Here is a 25,084-nt window from a genome sequence, read left to right as displayed (position 1 = left end):
GGGGGGTGGGGGGTTAGGGGGATCAGGGTCGGAATATATTAAGTCACATCTAGCTAGTGATGGAGGGGGGAGGTTAGGGGGGGGGGGCGTACACCTCCTCTCTCTCGGCGGCCAAAGATACTTTATTATATCTATATCCGCGCACACTACCCCCTCTCCCCTCCCTCCCCTCTCCCCACGCGGAAGGTGGTTGGGAGGGGGGAGGGGGGGTGTTGTCATAGATATGATATGGCGAAAGTATACTATATGACGATCCTTAAATGAGAAATAACCCACACCCTAACTATGTGCTTGCCTTTGATGTTTCAATTTCTAATGGATATTCTATTAGGAATGCGTCCTTCGATATCTCCATATCTCCATATCTTTGTCAGTGTGCATCCCCCATTTTCTATTTTCTAGCAAAAGACGTAGGGTGGTATATTTTTTTTTTGTTTGACTCGTATCCATAAGAAAAATTATCTAGGAAACGAATACGGCCATCCTTTTACGGGCTTTAGAGTGGGTGGAAGCGCCCTTGGTGACAATAGCATTGATAAGTGGCATAGATAAGCTGATACGAAGGGAGACGCTTATCTAATATGTCATAAAACACATCTACAAACCACCAATGTCCTGGTCGGGTCTCGCTGTGAGTTCAGCACTAGAACATCCAGGAGGGGGCCAACCTCAAATTGAAGCACAATGTTAGCCAATAAAAACACCCCGTTCTATCCCACATTACATGGGTTCTTACAAGTTATATAATGAGTCGCGAATAGATGTGGTGGATGCCATTAATAACTAAAAAAGAATCTCGATAGCTTCAAAGTGCCGGAATCATTTTATGCTGGACAGTGATGTATTGATGTATAAAAGACACCGTAGTGAATTTTCCAGTGATTGAAATTAAAGATAGAAGACATGTACATTCCGCTGTCGAACGTCTACACGCAGATGTCGAAGAGGGAGACAGCGGCTGGTTCTCCTTAAGGCAAGTAGAATCAAAATCGGAAATGCGTTTGTTTTCACATTTCTTCTTCCTTCAATTCTCCCCTTCTATAGTATTCTCTAGCGTGTTCCTCAGTACGTTTTCATGATAACTAATAAAGAATCCAATGCAATTATGGAACATGAAACAGGTAAAATAAAAGACATTCCAACCAATACTTACAATAACCCGATGCATATATGTGTTTGGAAATATGTGGTAAAAAACGTGGTCAAAATAGTCTCCTATTATAGTTTTTCCATATAAAATATTTTACGTTTGAAACATTTTCAGATATTGCTATCATTTCTTACCAATGACCAGCATTTGTAATCGTAAACTCGAATATTTTACAATAACACTTTTCAGCTTTGCGTACATGGTTATGAACGCCCGAGAATTTTACGGCTTGATGCTAGAATAAACATGACAGACAAATCAAGTAAGAGGTGTTACTGTAATGAGACCGCAAATCTTGTCGATTTATTTTTTTTTCTTTAACCTAAGGCCTAGTGTTTAAAACGTTACTAAGGGAGGTTCATTTTATGGCAACAATAACAAATAATAATAATGAAAAAATCATTTTTTTTTCTGCTTCTTCTTGCGCAACTTTCGTTTGTGGATAAATACTAGGTGTGCGAAAGACGCCCGTGGCCCGTGCTTCATTTTATCATGCTCATGTTAAAGTGTAAGCCTAGAATTCTAGTACTATCATCCACTTCTTTGTAAGTGGAAAGAATATAGAGTGACACGCGATGTTTATGTGAGAGCTTTGGAATAAGGCTTTTAGAAATGCTATCGTAAATTTGATAAGAGTTTTGGAATGGCATTTCAAAAAGTCTAAGCGTAAATTTTATACATTTTTTCCACGATAAATCGGCTATGCAGTTTGCAAACAAAATTGCGTGTATAATTCGGTAAGTCTTAATTATTACTAATTTTTTAACTACTTACATTAATTTCTAAAGGGATTGAATATGCATATATGGCTGGTTTTCATCTTTCGAATTCCCATATTAATCAACGCATTCCGACTGTCGGTTTTACCGGCACGACACAGACAAGACACCAACCAGGTAACACGAATTGCTGGTGGGAAATTAATTTTGAATTCGATATTGCTTGCTACCTTTACTTTGCAAAGTGGATTGATTACTTAGCATCATATTGCTAGCAAAAGAAACCCGAATGTGTTATTGTTCCACAAAACAATGGCACTCTAATGTCTAGGAACAGGCCTTTGGGCGTTGCCAAGATGCTTCTGAGTGGCGTGAGGTTGTTTAGGGGACCTCATGCAGTTTAACGCTTATAAGTAGTTCAGACGGTTTTTATAATGAGAAGAAAAGGCAACTTGTAGCTCAAGAATTAGAAGTCAATTTGGATTCCATTTTTATGGGTAAGGACACTAATCTAATTGGCGTATTCTAAATTAGTAAAAATTGAAAACAACATAAAATAAAAAGACAGCAATAAATTTAAAAGCATAGTGATTTCCAATGCAATTGAATGAGGATTTGTCCGGCTAAGGCATCGTCTACTTCGCTGGGCGAAATACAGAGAAAAGAGGCCTCTGCTAGCAGGTAAAGGAAAATGTGAACAACTCGTGCGATTAGTTTACTTATACTCATTACTCTAAGGGGTAATTATACCTACAAGCCGCGATTTGTCTTACAACTACCATTTGGCATTCGCCATTTGCACCGACAACGTTCATTGAAATAGGTGTATACAAGCACCAAAACGCTGTAGAATCGGGAGAAACTTCATAAACGGCATTGTCACCTTGCTTTCGGGCGATTGCGTAAAAATCTCCGATGGTTTTTAATGGAAACGCAATTTTTTTTTCAAAATCTCTTGTTGAGATTTACGGTTAAGGGCTGGGGTTTACGTCGGCCGTCCGAGGTTTACGTCGGCCCTTCGAGGTTTACGTCGGCCCTCCAGAAGCAAAAAATAGTGACAATGGCACTTTAAATGTAATTTGCACCCAAATCTAGACCAAACAAATATGGACGAGTTCTTGCTCGCTAGCAAAATACTGCACTGCAGAAGTAAACATGAATGTTTTACGTTTTCAAGCGTGAAAGTGCCCCTTGGTTGTGCTTTTGTTTTTTCAGGTTGAGGGGCGAAAGAGACCAAAAGATGTCTACCTTGATGATCTTGTTATTGTTTGGCATCTCAGTTCTGTCCACACAGGCAAACAAGTAATGTTTTACTCTGAGAAATTCAATGACATATAAGAAAGATAAAGGGGGTAGTTCTGATATTTCTACGACAACGACCTCGGGGCGTCTCATGGCGCCATGTTTATAGATGACATCCACCGGTAGCGTCGTGGAGTGGGAAGGAGGGAAAGGTAGCGTTGTGGAGGGGTAAGGAGAGAAAAGTAGCGTCGTGGAGGGGGGAAAAGGGAAAGGTAGAATCGTGGAGGGGGAAAGAAGGGAAGGAAGCATCGTGGGGGGGAAGGAAGCGTCGTGGAGGGGGAAGGAGAGAAAAGTAGCGTCGTGGAGGGGGAAGGAGAGAAAGGTAGCGTCGTGGAGGGGGAAGGAAGGGAAGGAAGCATCGTGGGGGGGAAAGGTAGCGTCGTGGAGGGGAAGGAGGAAAAGGTAGCGTTGTGGGAGGGGAAGGAGGAAAAGGTAGCGTCGTGGGAGGGGAAAGAGGGAAAGGTAGCGTCGTGGAGGGGAAAGGAGAGAAAGGTAGCGTCGTGGGAGGGGAAGGAGGGAAAGGTAGCGTCGTGGAGGGGGGAAAAGGGAAAGGTAGCGTCGTGGAGGGGGGAAAAGGGAAAGGTAGCGTCGTGGAGGGGGAAGGAGGGAAAGGTAGCGTCGTGGAGGGGGGAAAAGGGAAAGGTAGCGTCGTGGAGGGGGGAAAAGGGAAAGGTAGCGTCGTGGAGGGGGAAGGAGGGAAAGGTAGCGTCGTGGGGGGGAAGGAGGGAAAGGTAGCGTCGTGGAGGGGGAAGGAAGGGAAGGAAGCATCGTGGGGGGGAAAGGTAGCGTCGTGGAAGGGAAGGAGGAAAAGGTAGCGTTGTGGGAGGGGAAGGAGGAAAAGGTAGCGTCGTGGGAGGGGAAGGAGGGAAAGGTAGCGTCGTGGAGAGGAAAGGAGAGAAAAGTAGCGTCGTGGAGAGGAAAGAAGGGAAAGGTAGCGTCGTGGACGGGAAAGGAGGGAAAGGTAGCGTCGTGGAGGGGGAAGGAGGGAAAGGTAGCGTTGTGGAGGGTGAAGGAGGGAAAGGAGGGAAAGGTAGCGTTGTGGAGGGGGAAGGAGAGAAAGGTAGCGTTGTGGAAGGAGAAGGAGGGAAAGGTAGCGCCGTGGAGAGGGAAGGAGAGAAAAGTAGCGTCGTGGAGGGGGAAGGAGAGAAAGGTAGCGTCGTGGGAGGGGAAGGAGGGAAAGGTAGCGTCGTGGAGGGGAAAGGAGAGAAAAGTAGCGTCGTGGAGAGGAAAGAAGGGAAAAGTAGCGTCGTGGAGGAGGAAGGAGGGAAAGGTAGCGTCGTGGAGGGGGAAGGAGGGAAAGGTAGCGTCGTGGAGGGGGAAGGAGAGAAAGGTAGCGTTGTGGAAGGAGAAGGAGGGAAAGGTAGCGCCGTGGAGAGGGAAGGAGAGAAAAGTAGCGTCGTGGAGGGGGAAGAAGGGAAAGGTAGCGTCATGGAGGGGGAAGCAGGGAAATGTATATTCGTGGAGGGGGAAGGAGGGAAAGGTAGCGTCGTGGAGGGGGAAGGAGGGATAGGTAGCGTTGTGGAGGGAGAAGAAGGTAAAGGTAGCGTTGTGGAGGGGGAAGGAGGGAAAGGTATCGTCGTGGAGAGGGAAAGAGAGAAAGGTAGCGTTGTGGAGGGGGAAGAGAGAAAGGTAGCGTTGTGGAGGGGGAAGAAGGGAAAGGTAGCGTTGTCGAGGGGGAAGGAGGGAAAGGTATCGTCGTGGAGAGGGAAAGAGAGAAAGGTAGCGTTGTGGAGGGGGGAGAGAGAAAGGTAGCGTCGTGGAGAGGGAAGGAGAGAAAGGTAGCGTTGTGGAGGGGGGAGGAGGGAAAGCTAGCGTCGTGGAGGGGGAAGGAGAAAGGTAGCGTCATGGAGGGGGAAGGAGGAAAAGGTAGCGTTGTGGAGGGGGAAGGAGGTAAAGGTAGCGTTGTGGAGGGGGAAGGAGGGAAAGGTATCGTCGTGGAGAGGGAAAGAGAGAAAGGTAGCGTTGTGGAGGGGGAAGAGAGAAAGGTAGCGTTGTGGAGGGGGAAGAAGGGAAAGGTAACGTTGTCGGGGGGGAAGGAGGGAAAGGTAGCGTCGTGGAGGGGAAAGGAAAGAAAGGTAGCGTCGTGGAGGGGAAGGAGAGAAAGGTAGCGTCGTGGAGGGGGAAGGAGAGAAAGGTAGCGTTGTGGAGGAGGAAGTAGAGAAAGGTGGCGTCGTGGAGGGGAAAGGAAGGAAAGGTAGCGTCGTGGAGGGGGAAGGAGAGAAAGGTAGCGTCGTGGAGGGGGAAGGAGAGAAAGGTAGCGTTGTGGAGGGGAAAGTAGAGAAAGGTAGAGTTGTGGAGGGGGAAGAAGGGAAAGGTAGCGTCATGGAAGGGGGAGGAGGGAAAGGTAGCGTCGTGGAGAGAGAAGGAGAGAAAGGTAGCGTTGTGGAGGGGGAAGGAGGGAAAGGTAGCGTCGTGAAGGTGGAAGGAGAGAAAGGTAGCGTCATGGAGGGGGAAGGAGGGAAAGGTAGCGTTGTGTAGTGGAAAGGAGGGAAAGGTAGCGTCGCGGAGAGGGAAGGAGAGACAGCTAGTGTTGTGGTGGGGGAAGGAGGGAAAGGTAGCGTCGTAGAGGGGGAAAGAGAGAAAGGTAGCGTTGTGGAGGGGGAAGGAGAGAAATGTAGCGTCGTGGAGTGGGAAGGAGAGAAATGTAGCGTCGTGGAGGGGGAAGGAGGGAAAGGTAACGTTGTGGAGGTGGAAGGGGGGAAATGTAGCGTTGTGGAGGGGGAAGGAGAGAAAGGTAGCGTTGTCGAGGGGGAAGGAGAAAAAGGTAGCGTTGTGGTGGGGGAAGTAGGGAAAGGTAGCGTTGTGGAGGGGGAAGGAGAGAAAAGTAGCGTTGTGGAGGGGGAAGGAGAGAAAGGTATCAGTCCGAGGAATAATGGGACCAAAAGATTGCAATCAAAATTTTGTCAAATTTAGGAATCCGAGGTTTTCAGTTAAAAACTGCGAGCGCGAGACTCGATGATGAAATTTTTCTTGTTAGAGAATCTTCACAGTACAAACGAAAGTCACATGTCGTGAGTTTGATTTGCTGACAGGCTACCCGACAGAACCGTTGCGTCTTCGGTTCTTCAGCTCCACCTTCTGGTTAAGAATAGGAGCGAAATCAGAGATCTCCGAGATTAAAAATCCTAGACATCGAGACTGTGGTAGAAAAAACAAGTCTCCGAGAGCCCTAAAATTTTTAAAAACGAGACTTCAAGACTTGCGAAAAAAACGAGATTCCGAGACTTTGCGAAATTTTTGCGACACTTTCGAAATTCCGTGGTACCCATCGCTAACCCTAAGATTGTGAATTTTTTTAGTGCTATGGGTCTAGCGGTTTAGATCTCTATCGGTTCGGGAGGCTAATGGTTCTGAAAGTCTGGAAGTATTGGAGGTTCTATGATGGGTCTATATTGTAATAGCTTCTGCTATGTGAGGTCTTTTTTCCTTGATGGAAAACATAAAATAGACATAAAATATTGTGAACCTCAACTGCTGTAATCATAGTAATTCTAATGTGAAATCCACCTAGTTTCACATCTATTATTTTATCTAGATATGCTAGCACAACCAAGGTTTTAGACGAGCTATTTAGTCATCCGCACTACGACAAGAGGCTCAGACCGTACATGCGAGACAGACCTGTCAACGTCACTATTAGGATGACCATCGTGCACTTCGGCCAGATAAGAGAAAGAGATATGGTATGCTTGTCATCAGATATTTGAGTGTGGATCGGGGAGCAAATGCCAAAACAAATTGGAGCATTACCTTTCAGACTGAAAAACGGTTCCTGGCAATTCTGCAGAGAAGAAAACATTACCCTTTTTTAGTTGATATCTGCGCTCTTCTGCGCCCTCCTCTCCCCTCCCTCCCTCTTGGCATATCCTAACTATGGCCTGAAAGAAATAGACTAAAATGGCATGCGTCGCCTTATACCGTTTGTGTTTGTTTCCCCTCTTTACAAAAAAAAAAATAAAAGCAAGATTTTTTGATATATGAAATTAGGCAGTAAATTAATCAAAATCAAATCCGCACTTTCCAGGGTGCTCTAAGGGCCATAGAAAATCTTTGAATAACCCGGTACCCTTTTTACAGGATTTTGAGGTCGACTTGTTCTTGATGCAACACTGGCATGATGAGCGTTTGAAGCACTCTTTAGACTTCCCCATTAGTTTAGACGGACAGTACAGCGACCTGGTCTGGTTACCGGACACGATAGTACTCAACATCAAGAAAGCAATCGCTCACAATGTCCCCAATGATAACAGTGACTTGTCCATTTACCCTGATGGAACAGTGCACAACAGCTTAAGGTATGTGAAAATACTTGGTATAATCTTAACTCTGATGGAACAGTGCACAAGAGCTTAAGGTATGTAAACATACTTGGTATAATCTACCCTGATGGAACAGTGCACAGCAGCTTAAGGTATGTGAAAATACTTGGTGTAATCTACCCTGATGGAACAGTGCACAACAGCTTAAGGTATGTGAAAATACTTGGTATAATCTACCCTGATGGAACAGTGCACAACAGCTTAAGGTATGTGAAAATACTTGGTATAATCTACCCTGATGAAACAGTGTACAACAGCTTAAGGTATGTAAACATACTTGGTGTAATCTACCCTGATGGAACAGTGCACAACAGCTTAAGGTATGTGAAAATACTTGGTGTAATCTACCCTGATGGAACAGTGCACAACTGTTTGAGGTATGTGAAAATACTTGATATAATCTACCCTGATGAAACAGTGCACAACAGCTTAAGGTATGTGTAAATACTTGGTATAATCTACCCTGATGGAACAGTGCACAAGAGCTTAAGGTATGTGAAAATACTTGGTATAATCTACCCTGATGGAACAGTGCACAACAGCTTAAGGTATGTAAACATACTTGGTGTAATCTACCCTGATGGAACAGTGCACAACAGCTTAAGGTATGTGAAAATACTTGGTATAATCTACCCTGATGGAACAGTGCACAACAGCTTAAGGTATGTAAACATACTTGGTGTAATCTACCCTGATGGAACAGTGCACAACAGCTTAAGGTATGTGAAAATACTTGGTATAATCTACCCTGATGGAACAGTGCACAGCAGCTTAAGGTATGTGAAAATACTTGGTATAATCTACCCTGATGGAACAGTGTACAACAGCTTAAGGTATGTGAAAATACTTGGTATAATCTACCCTGATGGAACAGTGCACAACAGCTTAAGGTATGTGAAAATACTTGGTATAATCTACCCTGATGGAACAGTGCACAACAGCTTAAGGTATGTGAAAATACTTGGTGTAATCTACTCTGATGGAACAGTGCACAACAGCTTAAGGTATGTGAAAATACTTGGTATAATCTACCCTGATGGAACAGTGCACAACAGCTTAAGGTATGTGAAAATACTTGGTATAATCTACCCTGATGGAACAGTGTACAACAGCTTAAGGTATGTGAAAATACTTGGTATAATCTACCCTGATGGAACAGTGCACAACAGCTTAAGGTATGTGAAAATACTTGGTATAATACACCCTGATGGAACAGTGCACAACAACTTAAGGTATGTGAAAATACTTGGTATAATCTACTCTGATGGAACAGTGCACAACAGCTTAGGGTATGTAAAAATACTTGATATAATCTACCCTGATGGAACAGTGCACAACAGCTTAAGGTATGTGAAAATACTTGGTATAATACACCCTGATGGAACAGTGCACAACAGCTTAAGGTATGTGAAAATACTTGGTATAATACACCCTGATGGAACAGTGCACAACAACTTAAGGTATGTGAAAATACTTGGTATAATCTACTCTGATGGAACAGTGCACAACAGCTTAGGGTATGTAAAAATACTTGATATAATCTACCCTGATGGAACAGTGCACAACAGCTTAAGGTATGTGAAAATACTTGGTATAATACACCCTGATGGAACAGTGCACAACAGCTTAAGGTATGTGAAAATACTTGGTATAATCTACCCTGATGGAACAGTGCACAACAGCTTAAGGTATGTGAAAATACTTGGTATAATCTACTCTGATGGAACAGTGCACAACAGCTTAAGGTATGTGAAAATACTTGTTGTAATCTACCCTGATGGAACAGTGCACAACAGCTTAAGGTATGTGAAAATACTACTCTGATAGAACAGTTAGTTAACAGTGCAACTTAAGGTATGTGGAAATACTAGATTATCTTATTCCTGATGAAGCATTACAAATCAGCTTATGACATATATCACCATCTACTCCGATGGAACAGTGCACAACAGCTGAAGGGATGGGGAAATACCTTACAAAGCAGCTTAAGACATACATTATCATACATTACAGTAATATATGCATTACAACCCATCGAGCTTTACATAGCTGATTAAGGTATTTCAAGATACATCAACATCTAACACTGATGGAAAAGTTAACAACAGCTTGAGGTATGTGGAAATACTTGGTTATCTTATCTATGACCGAACTGCACAAAGCAGTTTAAGGCATGACGAGATACATGACCGTCTACCCTGGTGGAACTTTACAAATCAGCTTAAGGTATGTCGAAATACTTGGTGATCTTATCTATGATGGAACAGTACAAAGCAGATAAAGTTACGAGATATTTGACCATTTGCCCTGATGGAACTTTACAAAGCAGATTAAACATGACCATTTAGCCTGATGGAACTTAACAAAGCAGATAAAGGTATGACGATATACCTGCAAGGGCGGATACAGGGGGGGGGGGGGGGGAATGGGTGGATATCCACCCCCTTTTTGAGTAGAAAAATGCTTGTTTGAAGAAACGAAATTGCCTTTGCCTGTTTGACTTTGCTGACGCGACAAATCCAATTCAGCGTGAAGTATTTTAAGATCTATGTAGTGTCCTACAAGGGTCTGTTGTAAGCCGTCTATCCGGCCATCATCCACCCCCCCCCCCCCATTTTGAATTCCTGGATCCGCCCCTGACCTGACTATTTACCCTGATGGAACTGTGCAAAAAGCGTAAGGCAGGTATGATGAAATACATGACGATCCACCTACCATGGTGGAACTGTACAAATCAGCTCAAAGGGCCCTTGTCAGCTACACCTTTGTTATTGTTTTCATCTAATATTGGAAGGTACATTTAAAAAAAAAATCTCGAAATAACCATCTAAAATCAAAGTAGAGTGGCTTCCGGAAATGGATGCTTTTACGCACTTGCTTTGATGCATGAGCATCTACCTTGGAACTAATGGAACTAATACACAACAAATACACAACAAGAGCGTAAGGTATAATGATATAATTGGCCATCTACCTGATGGATCTGTACAAATCAGCTAAAGGTGTGATGAAGTATTTGCCGTGGAACCTTTTGGAACTGGACACAACATCTAACGTACGTCAAAGCATCTATTTAAATCGGCTAATTTAGAAAAGGTATTTCAATATTTTCGAGAAAGTTTGGTGAACTAAGTTCAAGTTTTTTTTACATGGTTATATAGCTTTATATCATCATTTTATAAAATAAATCGTCTTCCAATATTGACTAAAATAGAAGGTGTGGCTCTTTTATGTTCACTGCTTCTCTTTTCCTCGACTCTCCATTAGTATAAATTTCCTTTTAAAGAATAAAACTTAATTGTATTTCGTTTATTCTCAGAGTAACACTTGTAGCAAGCTGTGGAATGGATTTGCGTAACTACCCCATGGATGAACAAACATGCAACATCACATTGCTGAGCTGTGAGTACCCATACAGCACAATTTAGTGTCTTGCCTTTAAATAGCCTGTTGGTTAAAAGCGGGTATTCGTACCATGGTATCTGTTGGCTAGTGGCAGTAATTGGGGAAGGGTATTCGGAAATTGGGTATAAGGGTTTTAAAAAAAGGAGGGCGGATCCTTTGTTCTTTCGTGGATGCCCTTATGTTTGTTGTCATTTGTCTGAAAATAGTAGGGCAGGGTCCGCTCGTCCCACCCCTAGATCCGCCCCTGATTGGGTATTCTTCTCTTAAGGCTTCGAAACACATTGAAACAGTGTGTACGTCTGATGTACATTCTTATTTGGTTTTGTTCTAGATGCGTACAAAAGTACAGACCTCGACTATTTCTGGAGTGAAAAATTCGCGGTTTATATAATAAACAAAGAAATGAATGAGTTTCATTTGAAAACCATATCTACTTCCAAGGAAAAGTATGAATACGCTTCAGGCAAGGATATGACCAAAGAAATTATTTTAGTTATTGTCACGGGGGGGCGATACTGAGACATGTGTGTGTGTGGCGGGGGGGAAGCTACGCCCCCACTGGTCTGCTATCATTAGGCTACTAAGACATTTTTCGTTCTGAAGATTCCGGATGTAATTAAAAAAATATTTACGGTATTTTTTTGACAACTTACGCAGCAGCTACCGGTAAAGGGAAGGGAGGACTTGTGGTGGCTCCAGGTTCTTGGGCGAGGAGCACAAAAATATGAGGCCTGGTTGTGCTTAGCTTGCGGTTCCATTTACGGGATGTAACCGTATGGAATTTTTGCTTCAAAGCATTTTCTAAGCTCGAAGAGGGAGCGGGACACAGATTATTATCCTTAAAAGGTTGGCCATCTCAATACAGCCGAATTTGTAAAACTATTTTCCTTTGTCACCATTTATAAATCAAACCCTTCACCTTCATTAATTGAATTTGTTTTTTTTTATTGTTTCAGGAGCTTGGATTCATATCACAGCGTCGTTTGTATTCAATCGAAACATTGGTTACTCTCTTCTCCAGGTCTATGCCCCTACGACGCTTATTGTGGCGCTTTCGTGGCTAGCATTCTGGATACCGCGTGACGCCGTGCCCGCGCGAATCACGCTATCCGTGACAACGATCCTCACAATAGTCACGCTGATGGGGTCCTTTAGAACTCAGTTCCCTAAGGTAACGCAAAACAGTATCCGTAATAAGTAACGCAAAACAGTGTCCGTAATAATCAGCCCCACTACTGTCACGTTCATGGGTTCCTCTTAGAACGCTGTTCGACATTATCCTCATATTATATCACATTGCATAGCCGTTACAGGCCCCTAATAACTGGGGGCACGTAACAAAAACATTAAAGAAACCATTGGGCGGGGGGCACAGCCACGCCCCTACTGGTCATTTCTCATCCGATGCTTTATATCCACAGGTATCCTATGTCAAAGCAGTGGATGTATTTCTGATTGTCTCGTTCCTGTTTGTGTTTTCGAGCGCCCTTGAACTGGTCCTAGTGCTTATACACAGTAACATGAAGAAAGACCGGAAGCACAGTGTGCCCGCGTCTGCCGAGGACACTATGGAGGTGGATGTTCTAGTTGTACAGGTGAAGGTATTTTGCTACTGCGCATGTGCAATATCGTTTACAGAGTTGCCCCGGGTACTAGAGCAGCCCAGTAGGGAGTACACGGGAACCTCTATATAACGGACCTTCATTAACCCTATTCAGACTGGGGTGGCTCTTTAAGCCCCCCCCCCCCCTCCTGGAAAATTGCTATAACTTCTGAACCATAGAAGCTAAGAAGCTAAAAATTGGTGACTTTTCCTAAAAGCTATCTGCGGACGTTTGGATGCCATTGACATGCCTAGGAGACGCTCCATGTTACCATGGCAACCGTTTTTTTAGCACATAAAACTAAAAAGTAGTGAATTTTTCATATTTTGGTCCTGTTTCTCAGATTTAAATGCCTCTTTTGACTTTATAAGTTTGTTTAGGTGAAAATTTTCACAACAGCGCTAGAATATTTTTACCTCGGGTTTTTTTTGGGGGGAGGGGGGTAAATTTTACTCTCTCTCAAAGCTGTTGTTAAAAATGTCACTAAATTTACTAGATGACACTTTAAAAGCTAATATTATGCATTTATCATTACTATGAGCAGTGATACATGCATGCAATTTGTTTTTTCTGAATAATTCAAGATTTGTTTTAATTTTGAAAAAAATCATAATCATATCGCAGCGGCGTAGCCGGGATTTTTAACAGGGGAAGGAGGCCCTTTCAAGGCATTTTCTTCTATATTATCAGATAATCTCATACATTTACTGTATTTTTGGCTGCTAGAAGGGGAGGGCCCGGGCCCCCTGGGCCACCCTCCTGGCTACGCCCCTGCATAGGTTGTTACCCCGTTACACTTCACACGATTCCCATGTTTCTTTTTCCTGTTAATACTATTCTTTTTTTCAAAATGTAGGACAAACAAGGTCAGGCATTCGGACAAGACGTGTCCTTCTCTTCCGCTGACCCCGAACCAAGCGTTGCTAGGAAACGAGCCCGCTCTGGTACTTTTAAAAAAGCCAAACGAGTAATAAAGCACGCCGTCAAAGACAAAAGTTCTGACGTTATCGATCGCTGGTCTAGATGGCTGTTTCCGTTGCTCTATATTGGGTTTATTTTCGTGTACTGGATTTACTATTAAGTTACCTATGTCAGGCGCGAAGGCACTCCTATACACTAAGTAGGACTGTGACCTTAGAGTCCTTAGATCCGACTTGCGTGACAATAGTGTTGTTGTTGTTCTTGTTGTTCTTGTTTTCTTTGTCGTTATGTTATTGTTTTTTACCCAACATTTAAAGCTCTCATCATTTTTCCAAAATACAACATTCCATTTTGATACTAGGAATACAGTTGTTTTAGTTGTAGGATGGCTTGGAATTTACCTTGATTCAAACTGATTTAATTCACTGCTGAGATAGAAATAAGGTTCCATAGCCTACAAAACCAGTCAAGCAAGTCGGATCGTGATTGGAACACCTTCAGAGGGCCGTAGCAGGGGTTCCCCCCCCCCCAAAAAAAATATATATATATTCAAAAATTATAAGGAAATGACCAGTAGGGGCGTGACTGCCCCCCCCCCCCCCAATATTTTCTTAATGTTTCTGTATTGTGCCCCCCCCCCTTAATCTTGCGTGGCCTACTACGGCTCTGCTTCAAGAAATTAAACTAATAATAAACTACATGACAAGCTAGAATATTTTTTCCTGATGTCTATTCTCAGAGACGTGCAGTTAGGTGCAGATACCATTTTCTCAAACTCTTCTGGGTTTACCATAATATCAAGCATGAGATCAATGCGAACAGTGTCACATACTAATTCGTGTTGCATAAAGGAATGGTTTGCACTGGCAGCTCAAGGCCACTGTCAGCAGTTTTAAAGCTTCAAACTCGCTATATGAGCATTCTATCCAAAAAATTTCAACGGAAAATGTGTATTTGGTGATAAATGATCAAAAGTATCGATAAATAGTAAAATTGAAGCATTTTTAAATGGTTCACGTGATATAGATTTTAATGTTAATGCTAGACTTTTCCGTGATGTACAGGATTTATCTCCCCCACTTGTCGTTTCTGTAATTAGTATGGAATTTCTGTAACGGCTCTACTCATAACCATTGTAAGGAAGAGTAAATAAGCCGTTGGCTTTTGAGGTGATTGTCAAATATTGGTTAAATAAAAAAAAAAAAATGGAGCGAAGACTTAAACACGATATTTCAATCTCTGTTGTTTTATTTTTTACGAATCAATATTTTTTCATCAACATTATAAAACTACTGACAGTAGTCTTGGGCTGCCTGTGGTGTTAAGCAATGAGCGTAATAAAGGGTTCGTACAAAAGCTTTCGTTTGTCTTTAATTTTGTTAGATATTTCTTATTATTATAATTGATTACTGTATTTCAGACTCACGAAGGAAGCCATGACTGACTATCAAACTTGGACAAAGTTATTTATGGGTCAGGGCGGGTACCATGAGTGGTCATGTGATTTTACGTCACAGCACAGGGTGACCAAAGTGCTAAAATCAATAACTCATTAAGGAAAAAACTTGAACAGAGTTGTTTTTGGGTCAGAGTGTGGCTCATCTAGTTCGGCATTCTCCGATTGGTACGTAAGCACTATTATTTTAATTTTTCCGAAACGATTGAGACAAGCTTAACAATCGCACAAAGGTTTTTTTTTAAAAAAAGTAGAAGATCGAAAGAAATTTGCGCTCATATGGATATAGAATTTTAAGGTATAATACATAGATCCGTATTGTAGCATCCACAGGCCCGCGGAACATCCGCTCGCAAATGTGTTCATTTCAACGCAGTAGACCCATACGACAATCCGATATTCCACGGTCCGATCCAATCCGATTATCCAGGATCTGTAGTACCGTGATATTGATAAAAACAACTTCGAGATCACTTAGCCTGCGTAGCGGCTCAAGGGAAGGGAGCCCCCTCGTCCGCGCACTCGCTTTTTCTTCTCTCGCCCCCTCGCCCCCCCGTCCCTCTCCCTTGAGCTAAGATCACTCGTCTGATTCGATACCCTTTTCAGGGTTATGAAATAAGCAATCTGTCAATCGAGAGAGTAGAAAGAGTGTAAAATGACCACGCATATCTATCTACAGAGCTGTAGCAGGCACTCAAAATATGGTGAGCACGATAGAAACACTAAAATAATTGGAGGAGCACAGCCACGCCTTATGATTTTTGAAAACTAGGTGGGGCACGTTGATGGTGGGAAACTCAACACCATAGCTCGCCAACTACCCGACGAAATAGATTATAATTTCAGCCAGACTACATTGAAGACACAGCAATCAAGTACGAATATCATTGAGATTTTCAAGATTTTATTTCATAGTAAAAATTAAGATCATCATATACTGTGAGCTTGGTATACCTGTGTTCCAACAGCCGCTGACCAGAAGTTTACTGAAACATCACAACAAAATAATTCTGAACTGAGATTAGCCTAAACTGACATGATTATCGAGTCAGCTTTGGCTCTTTTCTTAATCTTAACCATCTATCATTTCTTTTTCGAGTACAAGCACAACAACCTTCCACCAGGGCCCCATGCATGGCCGCTTATAGGAAACATCCCACAAATCGGCAAACAACTGCACCGAAGCCTTCACTCACTGAGTTTAATCTATGGCGAAGTGTACAGGTTGTATCTCGGCCATACTCTTGTTGTTGTTCTCACGGGTAGGGCTATCAAGGAAGCACTGGCTTTGCAGCCGGTGGAGTTCGGAGGAAGACCATGGACTGTGTCGTTCGATTTAGCATTACGTGGTGAAAGACCGTTGGTGTTCGAGGATTACGGAAGACATGTTAAACTTCACCGTAAAATGGGCCACCGGGCACTGAAGGTTTACAGTCAGAAGAAATATCAACAGGTAGGGCTACAGGGCAAGCTTTTAATGACGTAGAGTTGAGAGCATTATCCTTTTATGAGGGGGTCGTAAGAGGGGTGCGAAAACCGCACAGAAAAACGCCAAAAACCGTAAAAAAAGTCAATAACAAACAACAGGCAAGAGAAACCGCAATATCGCAGAATAAGATACTAAATAGACGAAAACCATGCCAGATTTAAGACAAAACATCATCACTGCAAACCCTTACGACCCCTCTTTTATTGTTGCAACAAGGAGGGGTAATGTTCCCAGGGTGGGGGGGGGGGGGCTTCGAGAAAAACAGACGGGGGTGATTGTCAGCAAAATCAATTTGAACACTAAGGGATAGCACTAAGGGCGTGGTCAACAACAATTCTCACCCCTAAGAGATAGCACATTGGGTGTGGTCGAAGGAATTTTTAACCCTAAGAGGTGGCATTAAAAAAACAATGCCCGTTTTGATTGACTGACAGATCCTTTATTGATATGTTAACGATAATAAAGCCGGGAGTATCAACAGATCAGTTGACTTGTGGTTTATTGTATAATACGCTTTGAGCGAATGTGCCACCATTTAGCGTGAGACACCTTAAAAGATAGCAGAATAGGAAAAATCCTCCTCCTCCGGTGTGAAAACCCCTAAAAGATAGCAGAATCTGCAAAATCCTGAAAACACCCTAAGAGATAGCAGTTGGTGAGAATTGTATACCCTAAAAGATAGGTCGAGCCCCTATGTCTACTTTTCTAGAGAGTCATCTTGCAGCTTAGGAATACTTTTATGGGATTTTATGTTTTGCTTTTCGGGTGGCAGGGGGGCTGTTTCCCAAAATATACCAGAGTCAAGATACAAAAATCTATACTTGCAGCCTTTTTGTAGCACCTTTACCTGGGGGATGTTTATTTTAGGAAAAAGGGGGGTTGTCTGAGAATGAGATTGGTGTTTTTTTATAAAGGGTGTATTTGGAACTGTTTTGTTTTTCAAATTCTAGATCTTGCAGTCTATGATCATTCTATGATTCCAACACTTCTCCCCCCTTGTTAATTTTTTGTTTGTCTTTGTTCTCAAGGTTATAATACAAGAGGCTGAAGAATTGTGCAAGAGAATTGCTGATAGTTCAGATAGAATCTTTGATGTCAAGAAAGAATTTGGTCTTTGTATCATGAATATCATTTGCACAAAGATCTTTGGTAGCAGATACCAAGTCAACAATAAGGAATTCCTGGAAATTCTCAACATTCATGACAATCTCTTCCGACTCACAACAGTAACAGGACAAAGCCTTGTTGATATTTTTCCATTTCTAAGAAATATTCTGCCCATATATGGTCACACCAAGGAGTTACAGGAAACACATGATGAATGGCAAAAGATTTTATGGAGAAAGTACAAGCAGCATTTGGATTCATTTGATGTTTCCAACATACGTGACTACACCGATGCACTTCTATTAGCCAAACAAGAAGCTGGGGTAGAAAATACAACTGATCAGAAGTATCTAGAAGATAAATATATAGTGTCAGCAATTTCCACAGTTTTTATAGCTGGCTCTGAGACAACAGCAACAAGTTTGTGTTGGGCGATATTGTATCTTATTCACTTTCCTAAGATTCAAGACCAAATTTATGCATCTGTTGGAAAGTTGAATTTGCAGGAAAGGCAATCTTTTGTAGAGATGAGAAAAATGTGTCCTATTCTTGAGGCCTTTATTGCTGAGGTCCTGAGAATAATAACACTCTTACCCCTGGGAGTCCCTCACAAGACCCTTTGTGAGACGATACTTCGAGGGTACACAATCCCTAAGGGTACCACAGTCCTTGCCAATTTATGGTCCCTTCACCACAATGTTTCTTTATGGGAGAATCCGGAAGATTTCAACCCAGAGAGGTTCCTTGATAAAGAAGGGAACTTTTCTCATTCTATGACAGATAATCTGTTGCCATTTGGTGCTGGGCCTAGGATATGCATGGGGGAGAACCTAGCACGCACTGAACTGTTCCTTATTCTCGCTCTGCTTTTAAAACAATTCAGATTTGAATGTCCACCTGGTCAACAGATGGCTCCTCTTGAGTGCATGGCTGGGTCAGCAGTGTTGCAGCCGACTCTTACACAGGCTCATGTGACAAAACGTAAAATCTTGAGAACTTAGATGACCATGGAAGATCCTAAAAGAACATTGTTTCTCGTGGTCTTGGTGTTTCAAGAAAAAACTAGCTGTAGAAAAACTTGATTGTCTGCTAGGCAGTGTAAAATCTGGGAAATAAATCAACACATTGTTGAAGTTGTATATTTATGGGCTGGTGATATCAAAGTATTAGTATAGATTATTGCCTGAGTGGCAGAAATACCACTCAATAAAGATGAAAAATTGGGAGATACTTCAAGAATGTGTCAATTACAGTCGATCTTCTATTAAGCAGCACTCTTCTTTTAGCTGCACCCTGGGGGGGGACTCCCATAAAAACAGATGGGGGTCATCTTTGGCAAAATTTATATTAACCCTAAGGGATGCCACTTTGGGCGTGGTCAACAGAAATTCTTAACCCTAAGAGTTATCAAATGGGGTGTGGAGAGATAGCAGAATCGAAAAAAAGTGTTAACAGCCCCTTAGAAATAGCAATTGGTTAAATTTTATACCCTAAGAGATAACAGAATCGGAAAAAAACGTTTAACACCCAATTAGGAATTGCAGTTGGTCGAACTTTATACCCTAAGAAATCGGACAAATTCTTCAACACACCCCCTAATTGATCCAAATTTTATACCCTAAAAGATTTGACAATCACCTCCGTATACTTTTTAGTCGGGTCGCTTAGCACACAAAAAGAGCTAAATCTATACACAGCGGACAAAAGCACCAAATTTGGTATAATTATAGCCTATGAGATGGTAATTAATATTGAGACCGGTGCCCACCGGTACCATTAGCGGATCCATAGATAAAGAGCAATTCTTTTTTTTAGAAATCTAGGGTTGCGGTTACCCTGTGGTGAGATTTTTATACCTTTTCATGAGGCAAAAAAAGATAAAAATGCACATATTTGAAAACGATTTCTATCATTTAAGCTGTACTCTATCAAATTCCGAACAAAAAAACGTAAATAGCTATAAATAGCTACATTTGAAGAACTGTTGGAACCCAGGCTCCGCGCGGCCTTATTTTTTACATCCCTCTTGCTAACATACAAATATTATAATAATATGACTGATTTCCGTCCATCAAATAAGCACAATAGGTGGTGCACATGAATTTCACCAGAAGTTTTCTTTCAATGAGCTGTCTAAGCATTATATTAAGTGCTACAGAGCTTTGATTCAACCAGCGCGGCTGTAATTAATAGGCCCGTCACCAGGAAAAAAATCAGCTACCGATGAGGGAGATTTTCATAGCCTGTTGTGCGTTGATAAAATATGCCATGACAACCGGTATCATTTGTTTATTTTTCCATTATGGCCCTATGTTATTTTTTAAATCAAATTATCACAATTGTTACCGAGGCGAGAGCCTCGCTCTACCCCATGCTAGTTGCGGGCCAAAGCGGCCAGTATATAGATCGGCAGTGGTGGCTGGCGTTTACGGATATGGCGCTCAAAACCATCTGAACGTTTATAACTTACATAGAATAATTCTGGTTTACGTCAGGTTTGGGACTAAACGTGTCCTCCTAAGGTTGACGCTAGTACCGTTGACACTAGAGTTTTTGTACACTTGTTTATAGCACCGTCATGCAACTTTTTCTCTTAGATAAAGCGTTTTAATGCAGCCGACGACAGTTTATCTTGAAATATTAACAAATAGCGTTATATTTCCCCTACTAGAATAAAACAATCAGATATTCCGCATTAGTTTTGGAAATACAAGGTCTCTTAAATTTCACCACAGGAAGCCCGTGAGGACGCTTTTTTCTAATTTTTATTCCGTTATTACACGAAACCCTCAAGTGGTACCGGTGGGCACCGGTCTCAATATTAATTAGCGTCCTCTTGGCTATCTTTGTGCCAAGTTTGGTGCTTTTGTCCGATTAGATTTAAACACTAAGCGACCGGACTATTTCTGGAGAGTCCCCCCCTCCCTCGGGGGGGGGGGGGGGGGGGGTGGGGGCGGCCACCCTCCATTCAATAATTACTAGGTAGAAAAAATGTTAGCTCAAAATAAGCTGAACAGTTATTATTCTAACAGTCTCTTTAATTAAGCATAATATCGCTTTTCTCCTTTGTATTACCCACTGTCCTATGTGTCAGAAAATAGATGGGAGACAAAACCCCTGCATTCGCGAAGATCTGATCATTCAGTATTAAAAAACCTAATTTCTTTCATCAAGAATCGATGGAAGGGAATCGGCAACTGGTAGCAGCCTCCACCTCCCCCCCCCCCCCCCCCCCATAATTTCAAATTAGTGTAAATGCAGATATACAGCATTGTAAAAGCGTTTCCCCATTATTAAGGGAGGATATTTACTAGATAAACCCCTTCTGGCGGCTGGGATATCGGCGGATAATGTCCAAGGACGAGAAATGGGCAGTTGGCCGAGAATCGAAGCTGCGAGGGCAACTGTGTAAAAGACCATTTCCCATCCGCGGACATTATCTGCCGATATCTCAGTGAGCCAAAGAAGGGGTTTATTTATTTTATATCCCCTCCCAGTGACTACACTGAAAATGCGCGCGCTGACGTGCATTGGAATGACGCCGCGGGCGCGCGCTGTTCTTTTTGCCGTTCGCAATCTATTAAAATCCATGCAACAATTTTTTCATTAGAACAAAAACTACAAGCTCAAATCTTGCATTTCAACTGATGGACTTTCACCAAGAGTGTTTTATTATTGTTCTGCTAAGAGAAAGTCAATAGAAATGAGATGTGCTGGATGGCAGTATCTCAAGACCGCAGTAAAATTCAGGAAAAACTGAGACTATCTTTGTTTTTTTTTAATGCTATCACTTAGAGCTAAAAATTCCTTCGACCACACTCAATGTGCTATCTCTTAGGGGTAAGAATTATTGTTCACCACGCCCGTTAGTGCTATCCCTGAGGCTTACAATTGATTTAGCTGTCGAGCACCCCCGTCTGTTTTTCTCGAATTCCCCCCCAACCCCCCCCCCCCCCCCCCCCTTAAATGTTCACAGGACAAATATCACTTTGGGGGGACGTTTGTGATATTTGTCCTGTGAAAATATGCACGTGACCCCTATTGACCAATAAGCGCGCGTGAAAATTCATCACTGGGATATAAATGCAGATATACATCAAGGGAGCACGGCAAAATGTATTCCTATTTAACGCGCGATTGATATTATTACGGGAAAAAACGCATCACGCGTGTTTTATGTTTGTCAACAGGGTCTTTGTTCGTATAATGTCCGAATCCTTTCCGAGGATAGAGAGTTACTTCGTTAATCTTTCGTCGGCACTCGTGCCGACACTAGGCGTATCCGATATCTTCGTCGGTCTGAAACTGATGAAACGAAAAAAGACCCTGTTGACAAACATAATCCACTTCATAATGCGAGCCCAACAGCGCAACTGATGACTCAACAAACACACATGAGATGTTGCATAACAAAGTGGTTTACTTTTGTAACAATCTCAATCATTGTCAATCGCGCGTTAAATAGGAACACATTCTGCCGTGCTCCCCTTGTGTACACCAGCGTAAAAGCGTTTACATTGTACGAATAATGAAATCTGTCTGTCATAAAAAAACCGATAAGGGCCGGAGCATTATGTCCTTCGCTTTTCCTTCAAAGCAATGTGTATATTATCTTTTTTTTTTCATTTTTTCTCTCAGTAAGCTTGTCGTCTATCTATATGCGGTCAGTCAATAGTCAATAGAAGCTGCGCTAAATCCAAACATCTGTTGCGTATCCTCAGAATTTTAGAAGTCGAGTCGACCTAAATTCGGACCTTGGAAATGAGCGCGCCCGCGAAGTTCAATTACCTCACGGTCGTAAAGACGGTAAGTACTTTAAGTACGCATCCTGAAGTGTATCATACACAGCTATCAACACGATAGCTGGGTAACTACTTTAAGTACGCATCCTGAAGTGTATCATAAGATAGTGTATCATACCGTATCATACCACACCATACGAACACACGATACACACCATCCACATCATCCACAGCTATCTACACCATACACAGCCATCCAAACCATACACACCTATCTACACCATACACAGCTATCCACACCATACACAGCCATCCACGCCATACACAGCTATCCACGCCATACACAGCTATCCATGCTATACACAGCTATCCACAGCTATCTACACCATACACAGCCATCCACACCATACACAGCTATCTACACCATACACAGCTATCCACACCATACACAGCTATCCACACCATACACAACTATCCACACCATCCACAGCCATCCACAGCTATCTACACCATACACACCCATCCACACCATACACAGCTATCCACACCATACACAGCTATCCACGCTAAACACAGCTATCCACACCATAGACAGCTATCCACACCATACACAGCTATCCACGCTAAACACAGCTATCCACACCATACACAGCTATCCACACCATACACAGCTATCAACACCATACACAGCTATCCACACCATCCACACCATACACAGCCATCCACAGCTATCCACACCATACACAGCTATCCACGGCTATCCACACCATACACAGCTATCCACACCATACACAGCTATCCACACCATCCACAGCTATCCACACCATACACATCTATCCACACCATCCACAGCTATCCACACCATACACAGCTATCCACAGCTATCCACACCATACAAAGCTATCCACACCATACACACCCATCCACACTATACACAACCATCCACACCATACACAGCTATCCACACCATACACAGCTATCCACACCATACACAGCTATCTACACCATACACAGCTATCCACACCATCCACAGCTATCCACACCATACACAGCCATTCACAGCTATCCACACCATCCACAGCTATCCACACCATACACAGCTATCCTCGCTATACACAGCTATCCACACCATACACAGCTATCTACACCATACACAGCTATCTACACCATACACAGCTATCCACACCATACACACCCATCCACACCATACACAGCTATCCACACCATACACAGCTATCCACGCTAAACACAGCTATCCACACCATACACAGCTATCCACACCATACACAGCTATCCACGCTAAACACAGCTATCCACACCATACACAGCTATCCACACCATACACAGCTATCAACACCATACACAGCTATCCACACCATCCACACCATACACAGCCATCCACAGCTATCCACACCATACACAGCTATCCACGGCTATCCACACCATACACAGCTATCCACACCATACACAGCTATCCACACCATCCACAGCTATCCACACCATACACATCTATCCACACCATCCACAGCTATCCACACCATACAAAGCTATCCACACCATACACACCCATCCACACTATACACAACCATCCACACCATACACAGCTATCCACACCATACACAGCTATCCACACCATACACAGCTATCTACACCATATGTTACCTTATAATTTGTGAAAACTCGAGTAACATTAAAAATAAACCGAAAATAAACCACACAGAAACAAACATGGCGGTCAACACGTTTTCTTCTTCTTCTACACACACTGCATTATGGGTAATACAATATTTTTCTATGGGGGGGTGGGCAAGTGCTAAATTCCAAGGGTAACACACTTCCCCCCTGAAAAGATGTCGTCCTCGACATTTAAGTTACTAGTATGTTTCAATACTACAATGCAACTGAGGAAAAAAAAATCTGACTACTCTACTATTTCAATGTTCAGTTCCATGAAGGCATGGTGTAGGGTGATCAAGTCCAACCATGGCTTCCACTTGTTTCTTCATACAGCTGTATCTTGCTTATTCTTTACTCTACAGTTCTCTTGCACAATGTCATTGCCACGTAAATACCCAATGCTGCTCAAGGTCTTACACCTTGTTACCTACACTATTTGCTAGGCTATACTAGTATTATTCAACTAGTGTCTCTAACTAGACCGTTTTTTTTTTCTTTTCTTTTTCTTGTAACAAACAAACAAATATAAGTCAAGTAAGTGTACTAGTGTACTTGTAATTACATTGCTGGTGTCCATGGTGAGAAGGAAGGACATCTGTAGGGTACCTGTAAACCGTAGGGTACCGGATAACCGTAGGGAGTCTGTAGACTGCAGGGTACCGAATAACCGTAGGGTACCTGTAAACCGAAGGGTGCCTTGAACCCGCATGTGGCACATGGTAACTCTTGTGTAGGAGGTGCACCGTAAGCACTCCATGCTGACTCATTTATAGTTATACCATGGTTAGCGACCGGTCCCCGATAATAGGATGGCTGACCAATAACATCATAAGTAACCCGCAAAGGTGGATGCCTATTCCGCTCGGGTCGTCCAATGATGCTGCCATTAGCATAGTTCTCCTGGCTGTCCCTATCACCTTGTTCCCCTTGCTGCTGCTGTGATGCCCTCCCTGCCTGCTCCTCTATTGCTTCATCCAGCTCACCTGCCGTTCCTTCCTGTTGATCGGGTGCTCCATCCAGCTCGCCTGATGCTCCTTCCTGCTGATCAGGTGCTCCATCCAGCTCGTCTGAAGCTTCCTCTTGCTGATCCAGAGATACATCTGACTCGCCTGATACTTCCTCCTGCTGACCCAGGACTACATCCGATTCGCTTGATGCTTCTTCTTTCTCGTCGGGCGCATATCCAACCTGTC

At 42.8% G+C, this 25,084-nt stretch overlaps 2 protein-coding genes across 8 annotated transcripts; both read left to right on the top strand.

Annotated features, from left to right (window-relative positions):
• The first annotated feature begins 109 nt into the window (after nt 1-109).
• Nucleotides 110-14,776, top strand: LOC5510796 (gamma-aminobutyric acid receptor subunit beta-1). 7 transcript variants are annotated; one of them, XM_048722970.1, is made up of 10 exons: nt 1,420-2,366; nt 2,498-2,550; nt 3,085-3,171; nt 6,707-6,854; nt 7,249-7,466; nt 10,810-10,892; nt 11,227-11,358; nt 11,852-12,066; nt 12,317-12,496; nt 13,356-14,776. In XM_048722970.1, exons 3-10 carry the CDS (start codon nt 3,110-3,112, stop codon nt 13,578-13,580), a joined length of 1,263 nt encoding a protein of 420 aa, XP_048578927.1. In that variant the 5' UTR covers nt 1,420-2,366; nt 2,498-2,550; nt 3,085-3,109; the 3' UTR covers nt 13,581-14,776. The 7 variants fall into 7 exon arrangements, with proteins under 7 accessions (XP_048578925.1, XP_048578924.1, XP_048578928.1 ...); XM_048722968.1 differs by lacking the exons at nt 1,420-2,366; nt 2,498-2,550 and adding an exon at nt 110-1,412; XM_048722967.1 differs by lacking the exons at nt 1,420-2,366; nt 2,498-2,550 and adding an exon at nt 111-973.
• Nucleotides 14,777-15,870: 1,094 nt separating this feature from the next.
• On the top strand, nt 15,871-18,605 carry LOC5510793 (steroid 17-alpha-hydroxylase/17,20 lyase). The gene is made up of 2 exons (XM_032380044.2): nt 15,871-16,329; nt 17,394-18,605. Exons 1-2 carry the CDS (start codon nt 15,913-15,915, stop codon nt 18,471-18,473), a joined length of 1,497 nt encoding a protein of 498 aa, XP_032235935.2. The 5' UTR covers nt 15,871-15,912; the 3' UTR covers nt 18,474-18,605.
• The last annotated feature ends 6,479 nt before the right edge of the window (nt 18,606-25,084 follow it).

This window comes from Nematostella vectensis, chromosome 15 (genome assembly GCF_932526225.1).
Source record: "Nematostella vectensis chromosome 15, jaNemVect1.1, whole genome shotgun sequence".
Taxonomy (NCBI): domain Eukaryota; kingdom Metazoa; phylum Cnidaria; class Anthozoa; order Actiniaria; family Edwardsiidae; genus Nematostella; species Nematostella vectensis.
The sequence above is the reverse complement of the archived record's forward strand: the minus strand, read 5'-3'. Positions and strand labels throughout refer to the sequence as shown.

Coding starts and splice junctions, on each gene's coding strand:
- LOC5510793 (XM_032380044.2), top strand. CDS start 15,913: ATGATTATCGAGTCAGCTTTGGCTCTTTTCTTAATCTTAACCATCTAT. Junction 16,330..17,393: donor GTCAGAAGAAATATCAACAG/GTAGGGCTACAG, acceptor TTTGTTCTCAAG/GTTATAATACAAGAGGCTGA.
- LOC5510796 (XM_048722965.1), top strand. CDS start 2,477: ATGAGGATTTGTCCGGCTAAGGCATCGTCTACTTCGCTGGGCGAAATA. Junction 6,855..7,248: donor AGATAAGAGAAAGAGATATG/GTATGCTTGTCA, acceptor CCCTTTTTACAG/GATTTTGAGGTCGACTTGTT. Junction 12,067..12,316: donor TTAGAACTCAGTTCCCTAAG/GTAACGCAAAAC, acceptor TTATATCCACAG/GTATCCTATGTCAAAGCAGT.